The sequence below is a fragment of the Balaenoptera acutorostrata genome, chromosome 11, assembly GCF_949987535.1.
Source record: "Balaenoptera acutorostrata chromosome 11, mBalAcu1.1, whole genome shotgun sequence".
NCBI lineage: Eukaryota > Metazoa > Chordata > Mammalia > Artiodactyla > Balaenopteridae > Balaenoptera > Balaenoptera acutorostrata.
This window is the reverse complement of record NC_080074.1, coordinates 91,180,624-91,202,231: the sequence shown is the minus strand read 5'-3', so window position 1 is coordinate 91,202,231 and position 21,608 is coordinate 91,180,624. Positions and strand designations below refer to the sequence as shown.

General features: G+C 38.6%; 1 protein-coding gene and 1 pseudogene across 9 annotated transcripts in view; one reads left to right on the top strand and one right to left on the bottom strand.

The window, feature by feature from the left end:
- The window catches only part of PLEKHA5 (pleckstrin homology domain containing A5), a 237,308-nt gene that overhangs the window by 158,239 nt on the left and 57,461 nt on the right, over positions 1-21,608 (top strand). For 6 of the 9 annotated variants that reach the window (XM_057556479.1, XM_057556471.1, XM_057556470.1 and 3 more), the window contains 6 exons: positions 2,689-2,804; positions 6,563-7,030; positions 12,007-12,472; positions 16,580-16,663; positions 19,480-19,599; positions 20,427-20,480. In XM_057556479.1, the coding sequence (XP_057412462.1) occupies positions 2,689-2,804; positions 6,563-7,030; positions 12,007-12,472; positions 16,580-16,663; positions 19,480-19,599; positions 20,427-20,480 (1,308 nt within the window). The remainder of the gene's footprint in view (positions 1-2,688; positions 2,805-6,562; positions 7,031-12,006; positions 12,473-16,579; positions 16,664-19,479; positions 19,600-20,426; positions 20,481-21,608) is intronic. The other 3 variants (XM_057556475.1, XM_057556474.1, XM_057556473.1) reach the window with 1 other exon arrangement.
- On the bottom strand, positions 15,302-15,522 carry LOC114235594 (ubiquitin-like protein 5; annotated as a pseudogene).

Genomic DNA, 21,608 nt, shown 5'->3' with positions numbered 1-21,608 from the left:
CATTCTTTGCTTTATGATTATGGCTGAAATAAATTTCAGAAGTCACCTATTTTTTTTTAAGTCAGTGTTAAATTAAGAACTCTGAAGGGTTTAAATTTTTCATTTTAAGGAAGAGAGGAAATATAAGGGTAACATAAGCTGTTATTTAACAATGAAAATGTTTGCACCATTATAAAACTGATTCAGTTTTTAATTCCTGTCCACTTTTAAAGAATACTCAGGACTGCAGCCGATTTACAACTTTTGCCAATTAATGTGTTACATTATTAGCTATGGAGAAAAGAGAGGGAAAGGCAGAGTGGTGGGAGGGTGATGGGTGACCTCAAAGAGAATGTAATATCTGAGCAAAGACCAGTGGCTACAAGGGCAATCGCTACCCATTTCAATAAATGTTATTAACAGTATGAACCAGAGAAATGGAATTAAGTATTTTAAGATGCTATAGCAAACTCTAATACCAATAACTTAAAGTAGTAACTTTTTTAAAGTACATTGCCCAGCTCTGTGATACTAATGCTGTTATTTGGGCACAGGTTTAAATTTTTTTGTTTGCTCGTCAACTTGTCAGATGTTTATTGGATTTGTACTAGTCATGGGACATTTTGCTGGGTTCTTAAACTCTAAAAAAACATAGATTTTAAAAAATATAAAAATAAATAGAATGTTAAAATAGCAGTAAAAGTGACCATGCGTGTTAAGTATATTGTCTCTGTAATTATTCGGTTTAATTTTGATTGGATTTTATCTATAACAAGGATAATGATTTCTATTTCAAATTCTCTTCTCTGCCATGTTGTTTTCTCTGAATTTATGAGCCGCTTTTACTACTAAGTCCGTTGGCACTGCTGCTGCTGCTTTCACAATGGTAAGTAGAAACTATAGACAATTGTTGAACAAAACTGTGGAACTTAAAGCTAAATCGGGAACTTTGCCATCATCTTGTAAATATTCCCATTTGACGGATCACAGGCTTGGGTGTGGTTTGTTAGTGTCTTTTGAGTCCTGGCTACACCTGGATCTTCTGAGCACCAGCCCAGTGTTCCTGCCATTGATCACAGATAGGGGCAGTGGTCTTTATCTATTTCTCCAAAACCCCACTCAGCCAGTCCAGTGACTCTTGGTGGTGGTTTTAATCATTAACAACCGGTGGCATTTGAGCTGTTTCTTTCGCGTGGTTTCCGTAGATAGTGTTACATCCCTTACATGGTCAAGTGAGATTTGCTGGTTCTGTCAGTTAATTTGCCCACTGTGTTGACTGAATCTATTTATATCCTGATTCTGAAAAAGATTCTGAAGCAGCTAATTTGACACTGTAGGTAGAGCAGATAGTCAAGACCTCCGAGTGAAGTGTGGGGCTCCAGATTTACTCCTCTCGTCTCTCTAGACTAACTCTGGGCTTAGTGCCCTTCCTTCTGCCTCAGTCTGTGCTGAAACAGCTTTTGTTTCTTCTTCCTTGTCCTTCAGTGTCTACCAGGGAGCTGTCACAGGCATTCTTAAATGGAAATTCAGAATGGTTCCCCCCACAGAATTCCCCACCTTGGCCTTTGTTTTCTTTCTTTCTTCTTTTTTTTCCCCCTTCTTTTTTAAAGAAATTTTATTGAAGTGTAGTTGATTTAACCATGTTGTGTGAATCTGGCTTTGTTTTCTGCTCTGATGTAGCTACTGCTGCTGTCCATCTTTGCGCTGCAGGCCCAGGGCTAAGCTGAACGCTCAGTGCTTGAACTTGGGTAGCTATCCCTCAGCAGCGCCTTCTTTGTGTTGTTTTCTGTTTCTCTGGATAGAGGCAGATTGCCACCATAAAGAAAGAAACCTACTTACCAGTTATATAGGCCTCAAACCCAGTGTATTTACATTTTAACTCTGAAACTTGAGAAGAAAAGCTAAAGGGCAGCGCCATTTTGGGTCATTTATAAATCTTTTATGTTTGTGTATAGGTGTCTGTAAGGATTAGTCAAAATGCTTTAACAGCAGCACCTTTTAAGGGCTAAAGGAATTAGTAACACAGGAGGGAAATGCTATGACATGTACATTTCAATGACTTGTGTTGCTGGTTGCTCTGGAACATTCTTGAATAGAGAGATGTGAATTGTAGTAAATGGAAATTGCTAAGGATGTGTGCATGGAACAGGGACATCCAGGTGCTTCCTTTCTTACCTCCTTCCCCTCCTATACATCTTTTTTTTTTTAAGAAAAAGAAAAATGGTAAAGTTAGGAGAAAAAATGTAATACGTATATATATTTTATTTATTTATTTATTTATTTTTTGGGGGGGTGTGTTGGGTCTTCGTTTCTGTGCGAGGGCTTTCCCCAGTTGCGGCAAGCGGGGGCCACTCTTCATCGCGGTGTGCGGACCTCTCACTGTCGCGGCCTCTCTTGTTGCGGAGCACAGGCTCCAGACGCGCAGGCTCAGCAGTTGTGGCTCACGGGCCCATTTGCTCCGCGGCACGTGGGATCTTCCCAGACCAGGGCTCGAACCCACATCCCCTGCATTGGCAGGCAGTTTCTCAACCACTGCGCCACCAGTGAATTATATTTTTCTTAAGTCCCTCATTTCTATATCGGTATGTAAGACAAGTCTGCTTTCTTTGAAATTGGATAGTAATGATCTGTGTAGAGAGCCACTGAACTTTCTTTTTCTTTTACAGATACCATATTTCTATTTAAAATGATCGTGCCATTTTCAATCAGGCAGCCCATCCAAACATGCGGACCTATTATTTCTGCACTGACACAGGAAAGGAAATGGAGTTGTGGATGAAAGCCATGTTAGATGCTGCCCTGGTACAGACAGAACCTGTGAAAAGGTAAAGGCTTGTAGGGAAAATAATGGTGATTTCCACTTACATTTTATTTGCCTTGCAAATATGTCATTATCATAGTACATATCATTTTAGTAGTCATGATATGAAACTATTTCTTCCTCAGAAAGCAAGGATTAATTCATGTTTTATATTAAACTAATACACCTTTAGTTAGTTTGAAATACCACCTGCATTTTTAGTCCACCTTCCCTCTTTATTCATTTTCACCTATCGGTGTACTGAGGTGAATCCAGAATCCTAACATTCCAACTGAATGTTCTTTCTTCTTACAGAATTATGTTTAATTTCCGGTAAGTACATTTTCAATTGCTATCTTTTTTTTTTTTTTTTTCAATTGCTATCTTAAAAGTACACAAGACAGTGTTTTTTTAAGGTTCTAAATCTTAGAAGAGAATTTATACTCATGAAGTTAATTTCATTTTGTTTTTATATTATGTTGTATGTTTTTCAAGTTTAATAAATTAAAATAAAATTTTTTGATGAGTTTCATTTCTTTGGCATTTCTGGGTTAATTCTGATTGTTTTATGATGAATGTCTCCAGAAAATAGTTCATCAAGCATTTAGATTATTTCTAAATATATCTACTTCTTGATGAATTCTGCCTTCTTTCTTTTAAAACTCCAGGGCTTAGATTCTTTGGTAATATAAATATGTACTGTTAAAATTGATCTAAGTGTGATTTTCTTCGCCTGCTTTAACATATGAATCATTTTAATATTCGACTATATTAAGAAATAGTGAGAGGAAATCTGTTTCTAAAATATGTAAATAGCAGCTGAATAATGGGCTTACAACATTTTTGTTATATATTCCTATAATTTGAAGAAAGATCTATGATACAGTTAAATTTTTCTTCCAGTCAGCAACAATTGAGCGCATATCTCATATAAGGAAGATTGCTAACTTGCAAATTTGATCTTTTTGCTCTCTTCTCAGGAAATTATAGGATTGTTACATTGTAAATCTTTTTTTTTTTAAGTGTGTGTATTAATAAAGTCTTTTGACGTGTTGGTTAAAAGACTCAAGTTGATGCTATATAAGTAAATTTGTGTTTATTTTTTAAAGTATCTATTCCAAATTAACTTAACTAATCACTAGTAATTAGAGCTAGGGAAAAGTATGGAGAAAAAAAGGAAAGAAGGTCCAGGGTTGAACTCTGGGACACCTATTTTTAAGAGTAACCACCTCAACCGTATACATTTTCTAGGTTGAGAGCTAATATAAGGAAAATCTGCTTTTGGAATTCCATGTGTAAAAATGACCTGAATGGACGTAAAAATGAGGTGATTATGACTGACAGCTAGAGAAAATTTGTAGGTGAAAAAAATTAATTGAAAATCTTAAGATAATATTAACTTAGGAGTAGAATTTTCAGGGAATTGTTTAGAATACAGAAATCAATATAATAATTAAGATATATGATTGCCAGATAATTTCAGTACTGTATGTTCACTTATCCCAGAATTTCAACTTCCATGTTCTTTTCTTGTATTTTCCACTCTAAAAACTAATGATTACTCATAATTTATGGTGATAAAGATGATATTCAATATTTTGTTTTGACTTCTGACAACTATTCGTTGATTATGTGCCCATAGCAATTTTTAGCCAGTTGTGTTATTTGCCCTATTAGCCAGGAATTGTTGAATACCACCTATGTGCCCAACCTGGTGTCAGTCGCTATTATCCTCTAGAAATTATGTCCTTTATTCTACTTCTAGCTCTTAGCATTTTTATCCTGCCCTGGTAGTCTTAATCATTCAATATGAAGGTACCTAATTACTATACTATTTTATTTCATAAGATGGGGAGATTTTGTTTACTTGGTTTTAAGGTATTGGGCTCTTTTTCCCATATGGCCAGAATACTTACAAATGTTTATCACGGCATATCACCTAAGAGATAGAACATCCAGTTTTTAACTAGATAGTTCATTTCTTCTAAATTTATAAAGTATTTAACCTATGAACTACAATGTCATTGTCCCCAAGTGTGCAGAACATTGATAGCATTAAAAAATCTAAGCATAATATACATTCTCTGAATAATTTCCATCTCTGGGCCCATTATTTTCATTTTCTATATTTGCATGTATTTTCTGCAGTAACTTAAATGTCACTTTTTAAAATTGGATCACAAGTTTTACATTATTTATGTTATCTTAGCATACATTTCTGAATCAGTTTTGGTTCCATTTAGAGAAAAGTCAGCATGTGTCTTTTTTGATTACATCTCTTAAATCTTTGAGAAAAAAATTGAGGAAAAAGTCATTGCAGTTCTAACTTAAAGTAATAGCTTTTGGTAGACTAGAGGTAACTAATTTTAAAAAACCTTTTCAGATATTTGATATTCAATGTTAAAAAATCCTCCCCACCCCTGAATTTAGCACGGATAATTGTGCTTTTAGTGTAGATCTTCTCTGACTTTTATCTTTCAAGGGAAAGAAGCTCCATAGCATATCTTAGTAAACTTTAACAGTGTCTAATATTCCTTCCAATCTGGAAGCTATGAGTTTTATCTAACATAAATATATGGATAGTCCATAACTGTACTCCAAAGAAAATAGTCACATTTCCTTTTATTTTTTCTCACTGATTGTATTCCTAACTAGCTATCTCTGTATGGCTGTATAGGATATGTATAGATTATGTATTTTCTACACATCACTGAAACTGGCAGCAATAGCACACTTAGGATCCAACAGGAGCATTATTATGTATTGAAATGTGCAAGGTTGGCCAGTTCCTGAGAGGGGCCTCCCTGGTGTGGTATGATCTTGGCAATTTCGTGCAGGTTCAGACACTCAGCTTGGTCTTGTCAGATCCTGGAAGTGATTGGTCTCAGGGAAGCTGATTCTCATCAAAAAGACCCAGATGTAGCAGCTGGCATGGTGAGCAATAAAACCGTCCACTGGCCCAGGCACATACTGCTGAGCAGCCCATTCTTCCTGCGGGGACGTGGACACGAGATGCCAGATTCTAATCCACAATTGTTTGATGAGATGGAATGGTAGTGGTAATAAAGTCTGTGGCAGCCACTGATTTACTCATCTAGTCCTCACAACAGTCTTGTCTCCTTGGTGCTACAGTTTTCCCCATTCACCCCAGAGAAGATTGAGGCTTGGTCAGTTTCTGCACCTTGCCCGAAACGCAGCTAGTAAGAGGTAGAGCTGTCAGCTGCGCACATGCAGTCTGGCTCCAAGAGCTCTTACCCGAAACTCAGGTCCTCTTGAACACAGACACAGAGAGTTAATCAGTCATATGGTTCAGATCTTTGACAGCATCAGAATATTATTTCCATTGCCACAAACCGGAGTCATGTTTGTCTCATGGTGAGTTAACCCTCCTGGCTGGAAACCATGTTATTTCAAATGACTAGTTACTGTGGTCTTTTAAGTGTGGATTTTTGTGGTTCACTGTCAAAGGGCAGTCTTATTTGCTTTCTTTCCAGATTTCTAATGGTGGGGACACTCATCACTTTTTTTCCTCTAGTGCTTCTTTACGCTGTATTTTAGGTTTAATTTTTTTTCCCCGTTCTATTTATACATTCTGTTGTCGTACTTGAATTTTCATACTACAATATTGGGGATTTGTGCAGACTTCTCCTCTGTGACCGTTCCGGGGTTTTTTTTTTTTTTGGTAAAGTTGAAGGTAATTTTATGTTTCTCCTAGATTGAATCCCAGAAATAACATGTGCATTATTTCATCTGATTTACTCTGGCTTTCTTCTCTGATTTCAGAGTGGATAAGGTTACATCTGAGAATGCGCCAACTAAAGAAATCAATAACTTTCCCAACCATAGAGTGCTAATTAAACCAGAGGTCCAAAATAACCAGAAAAACAAGGAAATGAGCAAAAATGAAGAAAAAAAGGCATTAGAAGCTGAAAAATACGGATTTCAGAAGGATGGCCAAGATAGACCTTTGACAAAAATTAATAGTGTCAAATTGAATTCTCTGTCGTCTGAATATGAGAGCGGGTCAACGTGCCCGGGTCAGACTGGACACTACAGGCCAGTCAATGTGAATAGTTCAGAGAACAAAACAGTCAATGTTAGCCTGGCAGATCTTAGAGGTGGAGGTCACCCAAATACAGGGCCCTTACACACAGAGGCTGATCGAGTCATACAGAGAACGAATTCAATGCAACAGCTGGAACAGTGGATTAAAATCCAGAAGGGGAGAGGTCATGAAGAAGAAACCAGGGGGTAAGTGTCTTGTTACGTGTTGTGAACCCAGGTTTCTTTCCTGTTATGTTGGTGGGAGACTGGTTTCTGAGATACCAATTCAAAGTATTAAGTTCGAATTGCGTTTGAGATATTACAGCTTCATTACTCATCTTTTTTTGATGGTAATCAGGTATCAGTGTTTTTTCTCTGCCTCTCAGTGTTCTGTCGCCCAACTTGACTAATAGCAAGGAGTCATCCTTCCTGGCCCAGCACAAGAGAAGGCATGGGCTGTGGGTACAGATCATGTTTGTTTGGGATGAGGAAAGGAGCAAGACCTAGCCTCACCCCTCTACATGCACACGTGCGTGCACGCACACACACGTGCGTACACGCACACACACACACACACACAGAGTGAGAACTTGTCTTCACTCTCCCCACCGCCCTGCTGTTTTCCACTAGTAGCTTCTGCAGCTTGATGTAATGCAAAGGTCTCCTGAGACATGTAACGTGGAGACCGGAAAGGCTTAGGCTCTCTAGTTCTCAGTCTCATTCCTTGGCTTTTTTAAACTCATAATGCACATGGCTAAGTATTATATTTATTCATCTAAGCATTTATTCATTCATGTACACATTTGTTCTTTCATATACTTATTGTATAACTACACTACGGTAATCATGGGGCCAGAAAGTGAAATACTGAAAAGATATAGTCCAGATTTCTCACAAAGGTTCTTAGTCCGGTGGAGGAGAAAGTTAAACAAACAGGTACAGTATATGGTGACAAATACAGTGATGGAAGAACAGGATGCTGTAAGAAGATGTTTTGGGGACAACCAACACAACCTAAGGGTTCAGGAAAACCTCTTTGGAGGAAGTGAAGTATGGGGCAAGATATGAAGGATGGTATGCTTATCTTGGTTTACATGTGCAAAACTGGTAGAGCTGGGAAAGGACTGCAAAGACATGAGTCTGTCTTAGGCACAACTGCTGTGATGATGGATGGGAAGCAAGAGGAGATGTATGCAGATTGGTGTTTCAGCAGTATCATCCCTGCTGCAGAATCTGGAGAATGAATTGGAGAAAGTGCAAAAACTATTGGAATGAGTGAAATGAGGAGAGGAAGGGGATATAGTCACGATATAATTGACAAGGCTAGTTGGGTGCTTGGATGTGCTTGATTGCAAACTGGTCTCCCTCGAGTCTAATTTGAGCGGCTGGGGGAAATCAAGAATGACGCCCTGCTTTTTGGTCTGGTCATCAAGCGTTGTCCGGTGCCTTTCACTGCATTGAGAAGGTTTGGGAAGAGAGAAGGTAATGAGTGATTGGACAGGTTAGATCTGAGGTGCCTGCAGTCTGTATCTCCAAAGAGAGATCTGGACTTGAATAAGATTTGGGGTGTTGTCATTATATCAGATATGCTTAAAGGTAAGGATGAAAATCAGAAAGAGCATTTATATTTAAAGGAAAAAAAAAAGGATGGTGGGCCTGCAAAAGAGACCAAAAATAAGGGCTAGAGGAAACGGAGGAAAAGCAGGTGATGGTGGATGAGAAAAAGTGTTGTGTTGTGTTGTTAGGTGGGAAGCTGGTGATGCAAGATTTATAACGTTCTTTAATGAACTAACATAGTAAAATTAACTGAAGACTTACTGTAACTCTTACCTCTCGATAGTAGGAAACCAGAAAGCAATGAGTTACTAATGTTTTGGTTAAAAGCAGATGAACTTCTGTAATAGTGGAATGTCCTTCCAGCCTGGGTGGTTGTCTGCCAGCCTCTTCTCTCAGGAGTGCAGCTCAGCCAGGGCTGCAAAACCCGACTCCCGTGATGTGTTGCTCACTTCCGTTTTCTTCTCCTCCACCCTCAGTGCTCACTTTTCTAATATTCTCAAGGGACAATTGTGAGAAACAGTTGCTGTTTCAGAAATAAAATTTGATTAGACAGAAGAAAAGCCAGAGGTAGTTCTGGGCAGTGGTGGGGGGAGAAAGGATGTTTGAAAGTACTTATAAAGGTAATTGTTTTCAGGGAAACAATAATAAAAATCCCAGCCAGAAGATCTGCTGCATCTCTACCCGGCAAATTAAATCTCACTTCTTAATAGAAGCACTTTTCCTCAAATAAAATCATACTTTCTTAAGGTTGAATGGGTATAGTTAAAGGGGTTCAGTATCTGGAAGTTAATTTTTTTTAATTGTTGAGCATAAGTATTAGTTTTCAAGCACTAGTTAAAGTCCTTGGTTGGGTATAATTAACACACATAAAGGCTCTTTATTTTGACTGCAGACCTTCCAGCTTCTGAAGGCTAGTCTTAGGTTATTTTGAGCTAAGGTTTTTCTCCACGTTGCTCCTCCAACTTCAGCTTCACTGGCTGGAGTCCAGTTTGGATCACTGAAATAGATCATCTACATTATCATATGAACTTCATGCTTAAGAAACAGTTGCGAGGTTTTATAACGAAATAATTTTTATTGGTGGGAAGAAGCATAATGGTAATACATGGTACAATTCGTTTTGTGAAACTTTATGAAAGGCTGGCTTTTATTCCTAAAGTTCTGATAGAAAGAATAGAGGTTTAATATGTAGTCATATAGTAGATGCCTGCATCTGTGAGCAGAGCCTGAAAGTTTCTTTGTGAGCGGCGGGCACCGTTCAGATGCCGGGAGCCTAAGCCATTGTTCTGCGTGGCAGAATCACAGGTCAGGGTTTTCATGGTGTTTGACAGGCAACTGCTGCTGAATGGAGCACTAAACCTGATGGAGGCGCTTACAGAGTTCGTTTCTTAAGCTTTCACTTAAAAGTAAATCACACTTTGCTTAATTTGAATTTCTTTGGGGAAAACCACTGAAGGAGACTGTAGTTTTTTTAAAAAGAGGTCTCAAAATGGTAGAAAGTATATGGGATAAAAATAAATATACTTGATGACAACCAGATTTTCCATTAAAATTCTCCAAAAGGAGCTCCAAAGATGGCAGAAGAGCCTTTTATACTTTGTGGTCCCTAATTAGCCAAACTTGGTAGGAAAATAGCCTGCTGTTAATGATCACATGATAAGTGTTCAACTTCAATATCCATCTCTGCCACAGGTTCCAGCTCACATGTTATGAATGCTTGGGTTTTGTGTAATCAGATTTTCTGAACTGGAATTTAAACATTAGTCCACAGGCAGTTTTTCATGTATTTTAGATCGAAAATGTGTGTCCCCTCTTTATATGATTATATATGATCTTTTTACAGATTTCCAAACAGGGTATAAAGCTAATATTATTTATGTTTTCAGTATATGCTTCTATGATATAGTTCTGTGCTTAATCCAGAGCTTCTTGCACAGCAAGGTCTCTATAATATTTCTTGAGTTTATGAATGGCCAAATAAACCAAGGTATATTGGAGTACGTTGCTTGAGTGCTAGGGCAGAATTTCTTGGATGGAATCATCTTCCCCTGTCTGACACGCTTTCTAAGCACATAAGCCGTGGGGTTGCCAGCTCTGGACTTTTTCCGGTTTCTGACTTAACGGAGAAGGTAGGAATAGGAAGGGAGACCAAGCAGGGGAAAATTAGGAAATGTACATGAAGAGAAAGCAGCAAAAAATTAAACTCTTTCTACTGCTTATATCAGAGTATTATTGGGTACTTTTCTCCCTCACTTCAGCCCAGAAGTCATCAGATGGTTGGCCCCTGTATAGTGGTTCTTGGGGTGGGGGTATGGGAGGGAGGGTGGTGGGGATAAATTTTGAGCAAGCCTGTTTTAAATCAAGACATTGAAAAGCTGAGGGATGATCAGCATGATGAAAGAAATTCAATTGAGGGGAATGGTTGAAGAAATTGGAAATATTTCAAGTACAATATAAGACATGGGATTTTAGAGTTGTAAGACCACTTTGTGATCAAATCATCTTCTAGATGAGAAAGCTGAATCCCAAAAAGTTTCAGTTGGCCAGATATCAGTAGCATGTGAAGGACTCTAGCACTTTAAGATTATGCCCTTCCTTATTTAGGGGTATCTTTTTATCTTTAAGTATATCATTGCAATAGAATAGTAAAGTTTTTTAAAAATAATTTTCATACTTTTGGCACAAATTTTAAAATAGAAAGTTGATAACCCCAAGTATTAAAAGGAGTATGATCTCTTGGTCTTCGCCACACACACACTTGAACATTCTCTCAGTCCCAGAGGTGTAACTTTTCTAAGGTCTCCGCACTTAGTGGGAAAGCAAGAATGAAAGCTTGGCCCCCCCTGGTTTTTGACCAACTGCTTTTTCCCACTTGACTAATAATGAAGTTCACTAATATTAAAATATTGTAAAATTCCAGAGATTTGCAGTTTTGTATCTGAAATATTATATTGGAAGTATTTTGTCTTTCAATTTTGAGCTTTGGCTTCAAGTCATTTTTATTTCTCAAATTAAGAAAAGTTATCAAGGGAAATTATTGCTTCAAGCCACAAATGTACTGATGGACGTACTTCTTCCCATAGACAGTCATGCTCTCAGAAGGACGTGGTACAGTAGAGCCTCACCACCTTCAGTCCTTCATTTCCTGTCTTTGCACTCTTAGGCACAACTCAAAAACTCCAGTGTTCCATCCACACGCAGAAACCCTATTTAACTCTTCTGGTGAGATGTGTGAAGATGAGATTCTAGGAGTTTATTTATATAAAAACAAATAAGATATGAGGACAGACTTGAGATGAGATCTTGAACATTCTTATTTCTGAGAAAAGTTTAATACTCTTCTTTCTTGAAATAAAACTGTACCTTGTGTGGAATTAATAGTCTTTTATGTGAGTGACATAGATGCTGTTCACTTAATATATTAAATCCATTGAATTGAATTTCATAAAAAGATTAAAATCTGTTCATTAATCACTTGTACCTTATATAATATTTTGGTCTTTTAAAAAAATAAGTCCTAAGTATATATTTTACCTACCAAGAGGAAAAAAAAAATTTTACTCTAATTTAGAATCTGGGAAACAACTCTCCTTCATTTTTACGTTCCAATTGTTCTTTTATTTCAGAGTAATCGCTTACCAAACATTACCAAGAAACATGCCAAGCCACAGAGCCCAGATCGTGGCCCGCTACCCTGAAGGCTATAGAACACTCCCAAGAAACAGCAAGACCCGGCCGGAAAGTATGTGCAGCGTAACTCCATCCATTCACGACAAGACAGCTGGACCTGGGGCCGAAGAGAAGCGGAGATCCATGAGAGACGACACCATGTGGCAGCTCTATGAGTGGCAGCAGCGTCAGTTTTATAACAAGCAGGGCACCCTCCCTCGCCATGGCACCCTGACCAGTCCTAAAACCATGGTGAATATTTCTGACCAGACAATGCACTCCATCCCCACATCACCTTCCCACGGCTCCACAGCTGCTTATCAGGGCTACTCCCCTCAGCGAACCTACAGGTCAGAGGTGTCGTCACCAATTCAGAGGGGAGATGTGACGATAGACCGCAGGCACCGGGCCCATCACCCCAAGGTAGGACATCTGCTCATGCAGGGTTCACTGCTCCTCCAGGGATGCCACGTTTTACTTCTAGTACACGTCTCTCTCTCTGAATGGGAGAGACAAGAAAATGGGGAGGCGGTAGGCAAGGCCAGCTCGTTTTTTGGTTTTAAAAATTAAGGAAGAGTATTCTGCAGTGTCAGAATCTCATGTAGAAAACCTAAGCTTGCAGTGCTTCATCTCTCAGGAGCAGCTCTTTGGAACAGAAGCATTATGTATTCTTCCCTGCTTGATAGCATGTCTCATCAGCTTTCCCTGTAGGTTAAGACCACACACATTTTGATTGGCCCTTCATACACACAAATGCTACACCCACCCTCTTCTAGCATCCCTGCAGTCCTGTGTCAGGGCCTTCATGTTCTTTGCTAATATAAAAGTGCTAACCTCAGGACTTTCCTGGTGGCACAGTGGTTAAGAATCCGCCTGCCAGTGCAGGCGACCCAGGTTCCAGCCCTGGTGGGGGAAGATCCCACATGCCGCGGAGTAATTAAACCCGTGCGCCACAGCTACTGAGCCTGTGCTCTAGAGCCTGCGAGCCACAACTGCTGAGCCTGCATGCTGCAACTACTGAAGCCCGTGCACCTAGAGCCCGTGCTCTGCAACAAGAGAAGCCACCACAAGGAGAAGCCTGCGCACCACAACGGAAGAGTAGCCCCCGCTCGCTGCAACTAGAGAAAAGCCCGCGCGAACGAAGACCCAACACAGCCAAAAATGAAATAGATAAATAAATTCATTTAAAAAAAAAAAAAAAGTGCTAACCTCATCTTCTAACCAGCGGAAGATATGGCATATTGAAATACTCCTCAGGTGCCCAATTGCATATTAAAGTAACAATGCTTACTGATATATATACTTTTATTTTTTTTTTGTCCGTGCCTTGTGGCTTGCGGGATTTTAGTTCCCTGACCAGGGATCAAACCCGTGCCCTCATCAGTGAAAACGAGGAGTCCTAACCACTGGACTGCCAGGGAATTCTCTACATATACTTTTTAAAAAACTAAGTTATAAATAGAGATCATGCTTTAATTTGCACCTTAAGTTGGTGTAAGCCTTGCTTAGTAGATTTTTTGAAGTGAATTAGAGTGCTTTGCATTGATCAGCTTTTCATAATGCTGAAGCAGTTGTTTTGATCAGTCACCCTGTGTGCAGCTGGGTCTCTAATGTCTGCCCTAAAGTGAAAAGGAATTTTCCTGTCACTTTCTTTTTTTTTTTTTTTTAATTTATGTATTTATTTATTTTTTATTTTTTTGGCTGTGTTGGGTCTTCGTTTCTGTGTGACGGCTTCCTCTAGTTGCGGCAAGCGGGGGTCACTCTTCATCGTGGTGCGCGGGCCTCTCACTATCGCGGCCTCTCTTGTTGCGGAGCACAGGCTCCAGACGCGCAGGTTCAGTAGTTGTGGCTCACGGGCCTAGTTGCTCCGCGGCATGTGGGATCTTCCCAGACCAGGGCTCGAACCCGTGTCCCCTGCATTAGCAGGTAGACTCTCAACCACTGCGCCACCAGGGAAGCCCTGTCACTTTCTTTTTAATTCTAAAGAACCTCTTGCTTTATTCCATCTTGAAAAGCACCTTTTCTTATCCTTGCGATGGGCTGACTCCTTCAGTTACATCATTGCATAAAGCATTTGCTTGATTTTTCCATAAATAAGCATTAGTTAGAAATTAATAAGTCAATCAGGAATTTTCTTCTGGAGGAAGCTTTAGTTTGTCTCACCAAAAAAAAGCTCACTTTGAACTCTGCTGTAGCAAAGTTCAATATTTTGTCACTTCGTACATCCAAAGACTAATAAAAATAGTAACAATATTCAAGAGAAATCTGATCTAATACAAATTATTAGTGTGTGGTTGACGAGTGTTCTCATGGCCAAAATTTATATTCTCTTGCAGCAGCAGATATGAGATGCGTGTGTGCTCTCTAGCCAGTTTTCCCAGTCAACTAAACATCTCCTCCTCCCGAAAAACTTCTCCAACGTTGCCAATTTTTCTTTCAAACTGTCCTATCATCTTCCTTGATGTGATCAGTGGTTCTCAAAGCAGGGTTCATGGACCCTTAGGGAGTACCTGGGGGGTACCTGAGGGTCCCCATGACCCTTTCAGGGAGCCTGTAAGTAAGCTCAGAACTATTTTAATAATAATAATAAGGCATTATTCATTGTGTTACCATTTTCTAATAGTGCGAAAGCAATAGTGGGTAAAAGTACTAGCACCTTAGCCTAAGTCAAGGGAATGGCTCAGACTATACTAGTGGTCATTGTAATGCTTCACTGCCACAGACTTGCCGTAAAAATAAATCCCTTTGATGAAACAGTAAAAGGTAATTTTATTCAATCTTGACTTTTCATTCCATAGCATTTTAATATTCTGTGTGATGAAATGGGAAATGTACTTAAAGCATTTCTATTTGCATACCAAAGTGCTAATAGTTGTCTCAGGGAAAAACACTTGAGTGGTTATTTGAGTTGCCAGCAGAACTAGCTCCGTTTTTGTTTTTGGTTTTTTTTTTCAGCCTCTTAAGTTTTTATTAACATGAGTTTTCAAAAATAAGCCTCCAGGGACTTCCCTGGTGGTGCAGTGGATAAGACTATGTGCTCCTAGTGCAGGGGGCCCGGGTTCGATCCCTGGTCAGGGAACTAGATCCCACATGCATGCCGCAACTAAGAGCCCGCCTGCTGCAACCAGGGAGCCTGCGAGCCTCAACTAAGACCCGGCACAACCAAGTAAATAAAATAAATAAGTATTTTAAAAAAACAAACAAACATCCATACTAGTGTTGTGGGGTGAGGGTGGGAGAAGAAATTCTGCTCTATTGGTAATAAAGCTCCAGGTTCATCCCGTCATGGATCTCATCGTCCCCCAGAGACACGTCGTCCTTAAAAATCATGTACCACTTCTTCAAAACAATCTTGTTCCAATGGGTGCCAGTTTGGGCTGCAGTCAGCTTCTAAGGTCCCTGATGGTGTCATCAGTATTGCATTTAACTCAGACCTTCGTCCCTAGACGGTCGTTGCAGACAACCTCGATCATCCTAGCTGGAACTCGAGTTACCGGGACCATCTGATGCCACAACCTTCTCACTCTAGTGCAGAGCCCAGGCCTTTTTTTTTCTTCCTTTCTTTCTTCTTCTTCTTCTTTTTTTTTTTTTTTTAATGAAACACCATTTTTACTTGAAAGAATGAATGACAAACTATAGTTGTTCAGACTTGGTATTTGACAGACACTTCCTCAGAGTGAAATGTTAGCCTGTCACTTCAAGGAAAGCAACCCACAGTATCTGTCACTGACCACAACATTTGAGCTTTCAAGCAAAAATTAGAATTTTGGAAATCTTATACCTGCCTCTGTGAGCTTGACAGCTCTCTGGTGCTTGAAGATCAACGATGGTATTAACAGATAGGCGCTACTGATCTTGTAGACTAACATGTACCAGCATTTGGAACATCTGCATAACTCACTGACCCAGTATTTTCCGCATGGCCAGTGTTTGATGTCTCAAAATCATAGATGGGTAAAAGATTCATTTAAAGTGCAAATAGACTAATGAATGGATGTCAATGTGACAGTACAAAAAGGTCATTGATAACAGTTTCAGATACCACTTTGCAACTAACCTTTAAGAAAGTACCACTTTTTGACCTTTAGTGCAGTATCAAAGAAGAACATCTGCAAATATCCAAAAAAGCTATTCAAGTTCTCTTCCCTTTTCCAATTACGTATATCGAAGGTGGCTTTTTTTCATGTACTTCCCCTAAAAGAGATTATCACAACAGATCGAATACAGAGGCAGATATGAAAATCCAACCAGACATTAAAGAGATTTGCAAAACTGTAAAATAATGCCACTCTTGTCACTAAAATCTCCTTTTTAAGGATGTAAAGGGCTCCTGAGACCAATAAGTTTGAGAACCACTGAGCCAGACTGTATGGAATTACTCTGTTCATCAATGTCTGTATTTTAGTCCTGAAGTTTTAGTATCTATCTTCTTTCATAAGCACCAATAGCAATTTTAAATGGCATTTTATAATATGATTTTCATCACTGGCATTGACCACAGAATTTATACTGTGCCTTTTATCTTCCTAGCACATGTATGTGCCTGACAGGAGGTCAATGCCAGCTGGCCTAACCTTACAGTCTGTTAGCCCCCAGAGCCTCCAAGGCAAAACGGTGAGTACGATATCTTTATTTACCATATCATCTTTTATTTATGTGCTACACATGATAGCACATATCTGACATAGCTTTTAAGTTTGAGTTTTCAGAGAGGTGCCTCCCAGAGAAAAACCATCACTAGTTTTTTGGAAGAGATGCTCATCAGTAGAATTTGGAATCATGTCGCCATTTCAGTGTCTTCCTGATACCTTTCCCTGAATGTCTGACTGCCTAAATATAAGATTCTGTTTTCCAGAATCTTTATAACCTGGGAGGGTTTCTTTACTTCATTGAATGTTAATTTCCTCTTCCTTAAAACGGAAGTTGGAGTAGTTCCTTAGGGAAACAAATCCAGCAAGCAACTCTGTGTCTATAGTCAAACCACAGGCCTGTCAAGTTTCTCCTGTGGATTTTTATATAGATTAACTACCTTAGAGCAGAAAAGAAACTGATTTACATATTTATGCAGAGAAAGAGAGACTGTTAGAAATACTAAGTTCAAGCAAGTACTTACCTTTACCATTTCATAGTGTTATTCCTGTTCACATTGGAAAGGAGTTATGTTACCAGGACACTATTACTCTTCAAAATGAAGAGAAAAGGTGATTTTTCATCACTTCATTTGATTTTAATGGCATTCTTTTATCAGGGGAACTATGCTTTCATATTAGTAGGTAGTCTTAATTTCTTTGAAGATATGATTTGAGGACCATATATATAGTTGTTCATTATTTAAAATCCTCTTCCTGCAGTAATCAAAACAAGTTTATCTTCTATATATTTTTCAAACATTGTTTTATTTCATCTCTTACATGCTTAGATATAAGACAGATTTCTTGGCTTTAAACTACTTGTGGTTTACTTATTAAAGGCGATAGATATTGCTTGACTATAACTAAAAATGTTTAACTGTTGGAAATGTTAAACATTAGATTGTTGATCTAGCAAACAGACCTTAATCATAAGATAATGCTAAGTATCATATTATGAAATTTTCTCTTCTACCTTGCTCCCTCTAGTGGCCATTTAGGACAAAATTTATTTACCACCTCCTTTTGGAGGAATCAATTGTGCCTCTTTTTATTTTGCCTCAAATTTAAACATCTAGCAAACTTATTGTAATCTTTCATGGTTTTGAAAAATCTCTTTAACTCCGTAAGTAATAAACCGAGTCTTAAGGTTTCTTCTTTTAGTATTTCTGTCAAATATCCCTCTGGGTCTTAGACTATCTAATCCCTTACCCCACTCTCCTTTCTCTCTGGCAAGACCTCTAGAGCTTGATATGACGACATAAGATGTGGACTGTCTCACAGTCATGAGGTCACAAGATGTGGTTGGCCTCAGAGCAAAACCATCTCTTCTTTTCCTGTTAAGAAATTTCTTCTTTAAGTCACACATGCACACACATTCTTTGACTGTTAAGAAGCTATTGTCTCGTCTGTGTGGATACTCAGAGAATCCAATAGTAACTATGGTTTACTTCTGACATTTTTTCCTCTTGAAGGCAATAACCTTTAATGTAACTTCAAGTAACAGTTAAAATTGATTTGTAACAGATACAGACTACTGTACATAAAACAGATAAGTAACAAGGATTTACTGTATAACACAGGAAACTGTATTCCATATCTTGTAATAACCTATAATGGAAAATAATCTAAAAATATATATATATATGTAACTGAATCACTTTGCCGTATACCTGCAACTAACATAATATTGTAAATCAACTATACTTCCATTTTCTAAAAAATGATTTGTGACCCTAAAAAAAAATTTTTTTTTTATGGAAAATAAAGGGCAACAGCAAATGAACAGAACAGAAGAGAGCTCAGTGTAATGCTGTGCTGTAGGCAAAACAAGTCAATCTCGGGAACGCTTTTTGGCTCGGAAGTTTTAAGAGCACAGCTGTAGCTCTTAAGTGAGCAGAGTCTCCCTGTGGTCTCTGTGCAGTTTTTAATCATAACAAAGCTCAGTCAAACAGCGAATGATATTTTATGGCCTGTAAGACTGCCAATGACCATACTTTACTGCATTTCTAACGAAAAAAAATATATCGGATTGGCCTGTTAAGGAATTGTATCTACCTTTGAAAGTTTATTCCCCTCAGAGATCAGAGTAACCAATCAGGAACCAAAAGGTTCCCTGCTCTCCGCCAAGGGTGGAAGGAGGGTTTATGCGCACATGGAAACGTTCTGTGTGTAGTAAATACATTTTTTTCTTCCTTAAAAATAAAAACTGGCCTTTTGGTCAATATAAAATATCCTGTGAAAACACTAACAGTGGCATTTAAAAATATAACTGGGAAGCAGTTAATAGATCTCAGGTACTGACTGAGCTTAATGATGTGAAGATGTCATCCAAGTTTTACATGAATTTTAATTCTTTTTGTTTACCTTCTGTTCTCTAAGATAGAGTGTTGGGCATGCAGGTATTGTTCTATTGCTATAAAAGTCTTAGGTGTCATTTTTAAACATCTCGTTAAAATATATTTTAATAATAGCTCTCATGTACAAACCTTTATAATGGTGTTTTTCTTTTTTTTGGCATTGCACTTTTTTATACTTAAGATTTAAATATTCTCTCATGAGTTCTGAGAAAATGCCTTAATAGACTGTTGTTTTGCTGTATCTTACCAAGTAATACTGTTCCTTCTATTTCTCTAGATATCTATGCATTTATGTATGACCTATCATCATAGTGCCTAGGCACTATGTTTGATGTCAACCATAAGAGGAAACTTGCCAAGAAATCTTGGTTTAATATCTGTCACTTAAGACCACAATTAATCTGTTTTCCACTGTTTGGATTCTTAAATTGTACTCCTTCAGCCAGAGGAGCTTACGCTGCTGCTTATAAAGCTGAGACGGCAGCAAGCGGAGCTGAGTAGTATCCGGGAGCACACGTTAGCACAGCTCATGCAGCTAAAGCTCGAGGCGCACAGCCCAAAGGTCAGCTATGGAGACATGTGTCTGTGTGTCTGCTCTTGTCACTCACGCTGAGCCATTCATTATTAATCGGTTTGATCAGCGTCATTCCCGTGAGCATGAGCCCATCCCACCACTGCGCCGCCGACATCGCGATCTCCTATTGACCCTTTGAGAATTCCCTTGCTTATACGTTATGAAAGGAAAACGTGGGTCGGCTGCGTTTCTTCGTAGCCTTCCACCCACCCACTCACCCACCAACTTTTGGTTGCGAGGGAGGAAATGCATGCAGACTTCCGAATACTATTGTCATTCCTCAAACACTAACTTCCACCTCCGGTAAAACAGATATTGAAGAGTCCCGTCGTTTCCCATAAAGTATTAAGTTGAGAAGTGATTAGCGTTTTAATAGTACTGCCTTTTAAATGTCAAAGATTAATTTCGTGTGTTCTTGATTTTTAAAATGAACACACGTAAACATTTCTCAAAGGGTTGAATAGCCTCTGGTTATATGAGAAACATCCAAAGAAGTAGTAACATATTGCAGAAAAGAATTAACATGTAAAGCTTCTAACCTTGAGTCTGCTAAAGCCATTTGGAGGATTTTTCTGCTTAATGTTTCAGCTTATATGCATGTCTACTTAATTTCTTACAAAACTAAGTGTAATTTATAATCATTGTATGCATCATCTGTGCTTTTTACAGGGGAGCATGTGTGTGGAAGTCGTTGTGTGCTGTGGTATAATATAGGTTGTGACAAAGTACCTGTTTTCCCTGTTTCAAAATTGACCTTTTCATAAATTCCGCACCCTCTTTCTCTGTCCCTTTGTACCTTGATTGATGCCTACTAGAATGAAATCCTTTCACATCACCTTCAAAGGAACACCATATATTTGGATCATCAGGTGGGCCTTGAAGAATTTTTCTTACTTATCATACCTTATGTTTTAATGTTTTCAATGTAGTACAATTTTCGGACTACTCAGATATTTCAGTCATTTTGCGTTAATAGTGCGACTTTTACAAGTGGCAGACTAAGAGACCCCTCACCAGGGGAATTCAGGAATACCAGAATAAGCAGGTTAGAAAGGGCAGTTGTGGAGATGAGGTGGGATAACAAATGCCGGGTCTCCGGAAATCGAGAGCCTGGATTCTCTAGATTTCTTTTTTCTTATCCCAAGAATACTTGTACTTATTGGCTTGTACCAGCTTGGAGGTGACCTAATTAAAGAAACAGGCACCCAGCTGTGAATGCCTTGTTGAAGGCCAGGAGGAGGTGGGTGTGGTGCTGTCTGTATTCCCAAAGGGGAGGTTAACGATGGGTGAAATGTGCGAGGAAGGTATTTTGTAATTGTTTGCCACCTACCCCCAGTGTTTGGTGTTTGCTAAGGTCAGTATTACAGTGGCCTGCAGTTGTTCGTGTTCTCTCAGTGGCAGTGAGCATGGTTGGTTAGGGTAAATGTTGAAAAGTGAGTGGAAGTTGACTCACTGACGCTCCTAAATGTTGGCGTTTATGAACTTCCCTGTTAATATTTAATTTTAATTTGATGAGGATGTTTTATGTGTTCTTAAACATAAAATTTCTTCTAGTGAATGCTTTCTTTGTGCATATAAATTAAGCTAGAATTTGCTTTAGCTTGTTTTCAAAACGTTCAAACTTGAATATTTTATCAAATGAAAGAGGTCATTGCGGAAAATGCTATAAGACAGTATTTACATATTTATATCTGCCCTGTTTGAAACAAAATAATAATGTACTGCTTTAAATTAGTTCTATTTAAAGAGGGATTTTGCATTAGGATAACCCTTGAAAAGATGTTCAATCATTTTTCTTTTAATTTTTAAAAGAAATATGCTTTTGTTAATTTGTCATTTATTTTCCCACAAAATGTTTTCATCATAGTTTTGCCTATTGGAATGCTTTAGAAATCAGCATTTCATGAATCCAAAGTCTAGTCTTCACTTCAGAGACTGGTGCTATTAAATTTAACCACAGTGTACATTATACAATCTAATAAAGACATGTTTGCCAA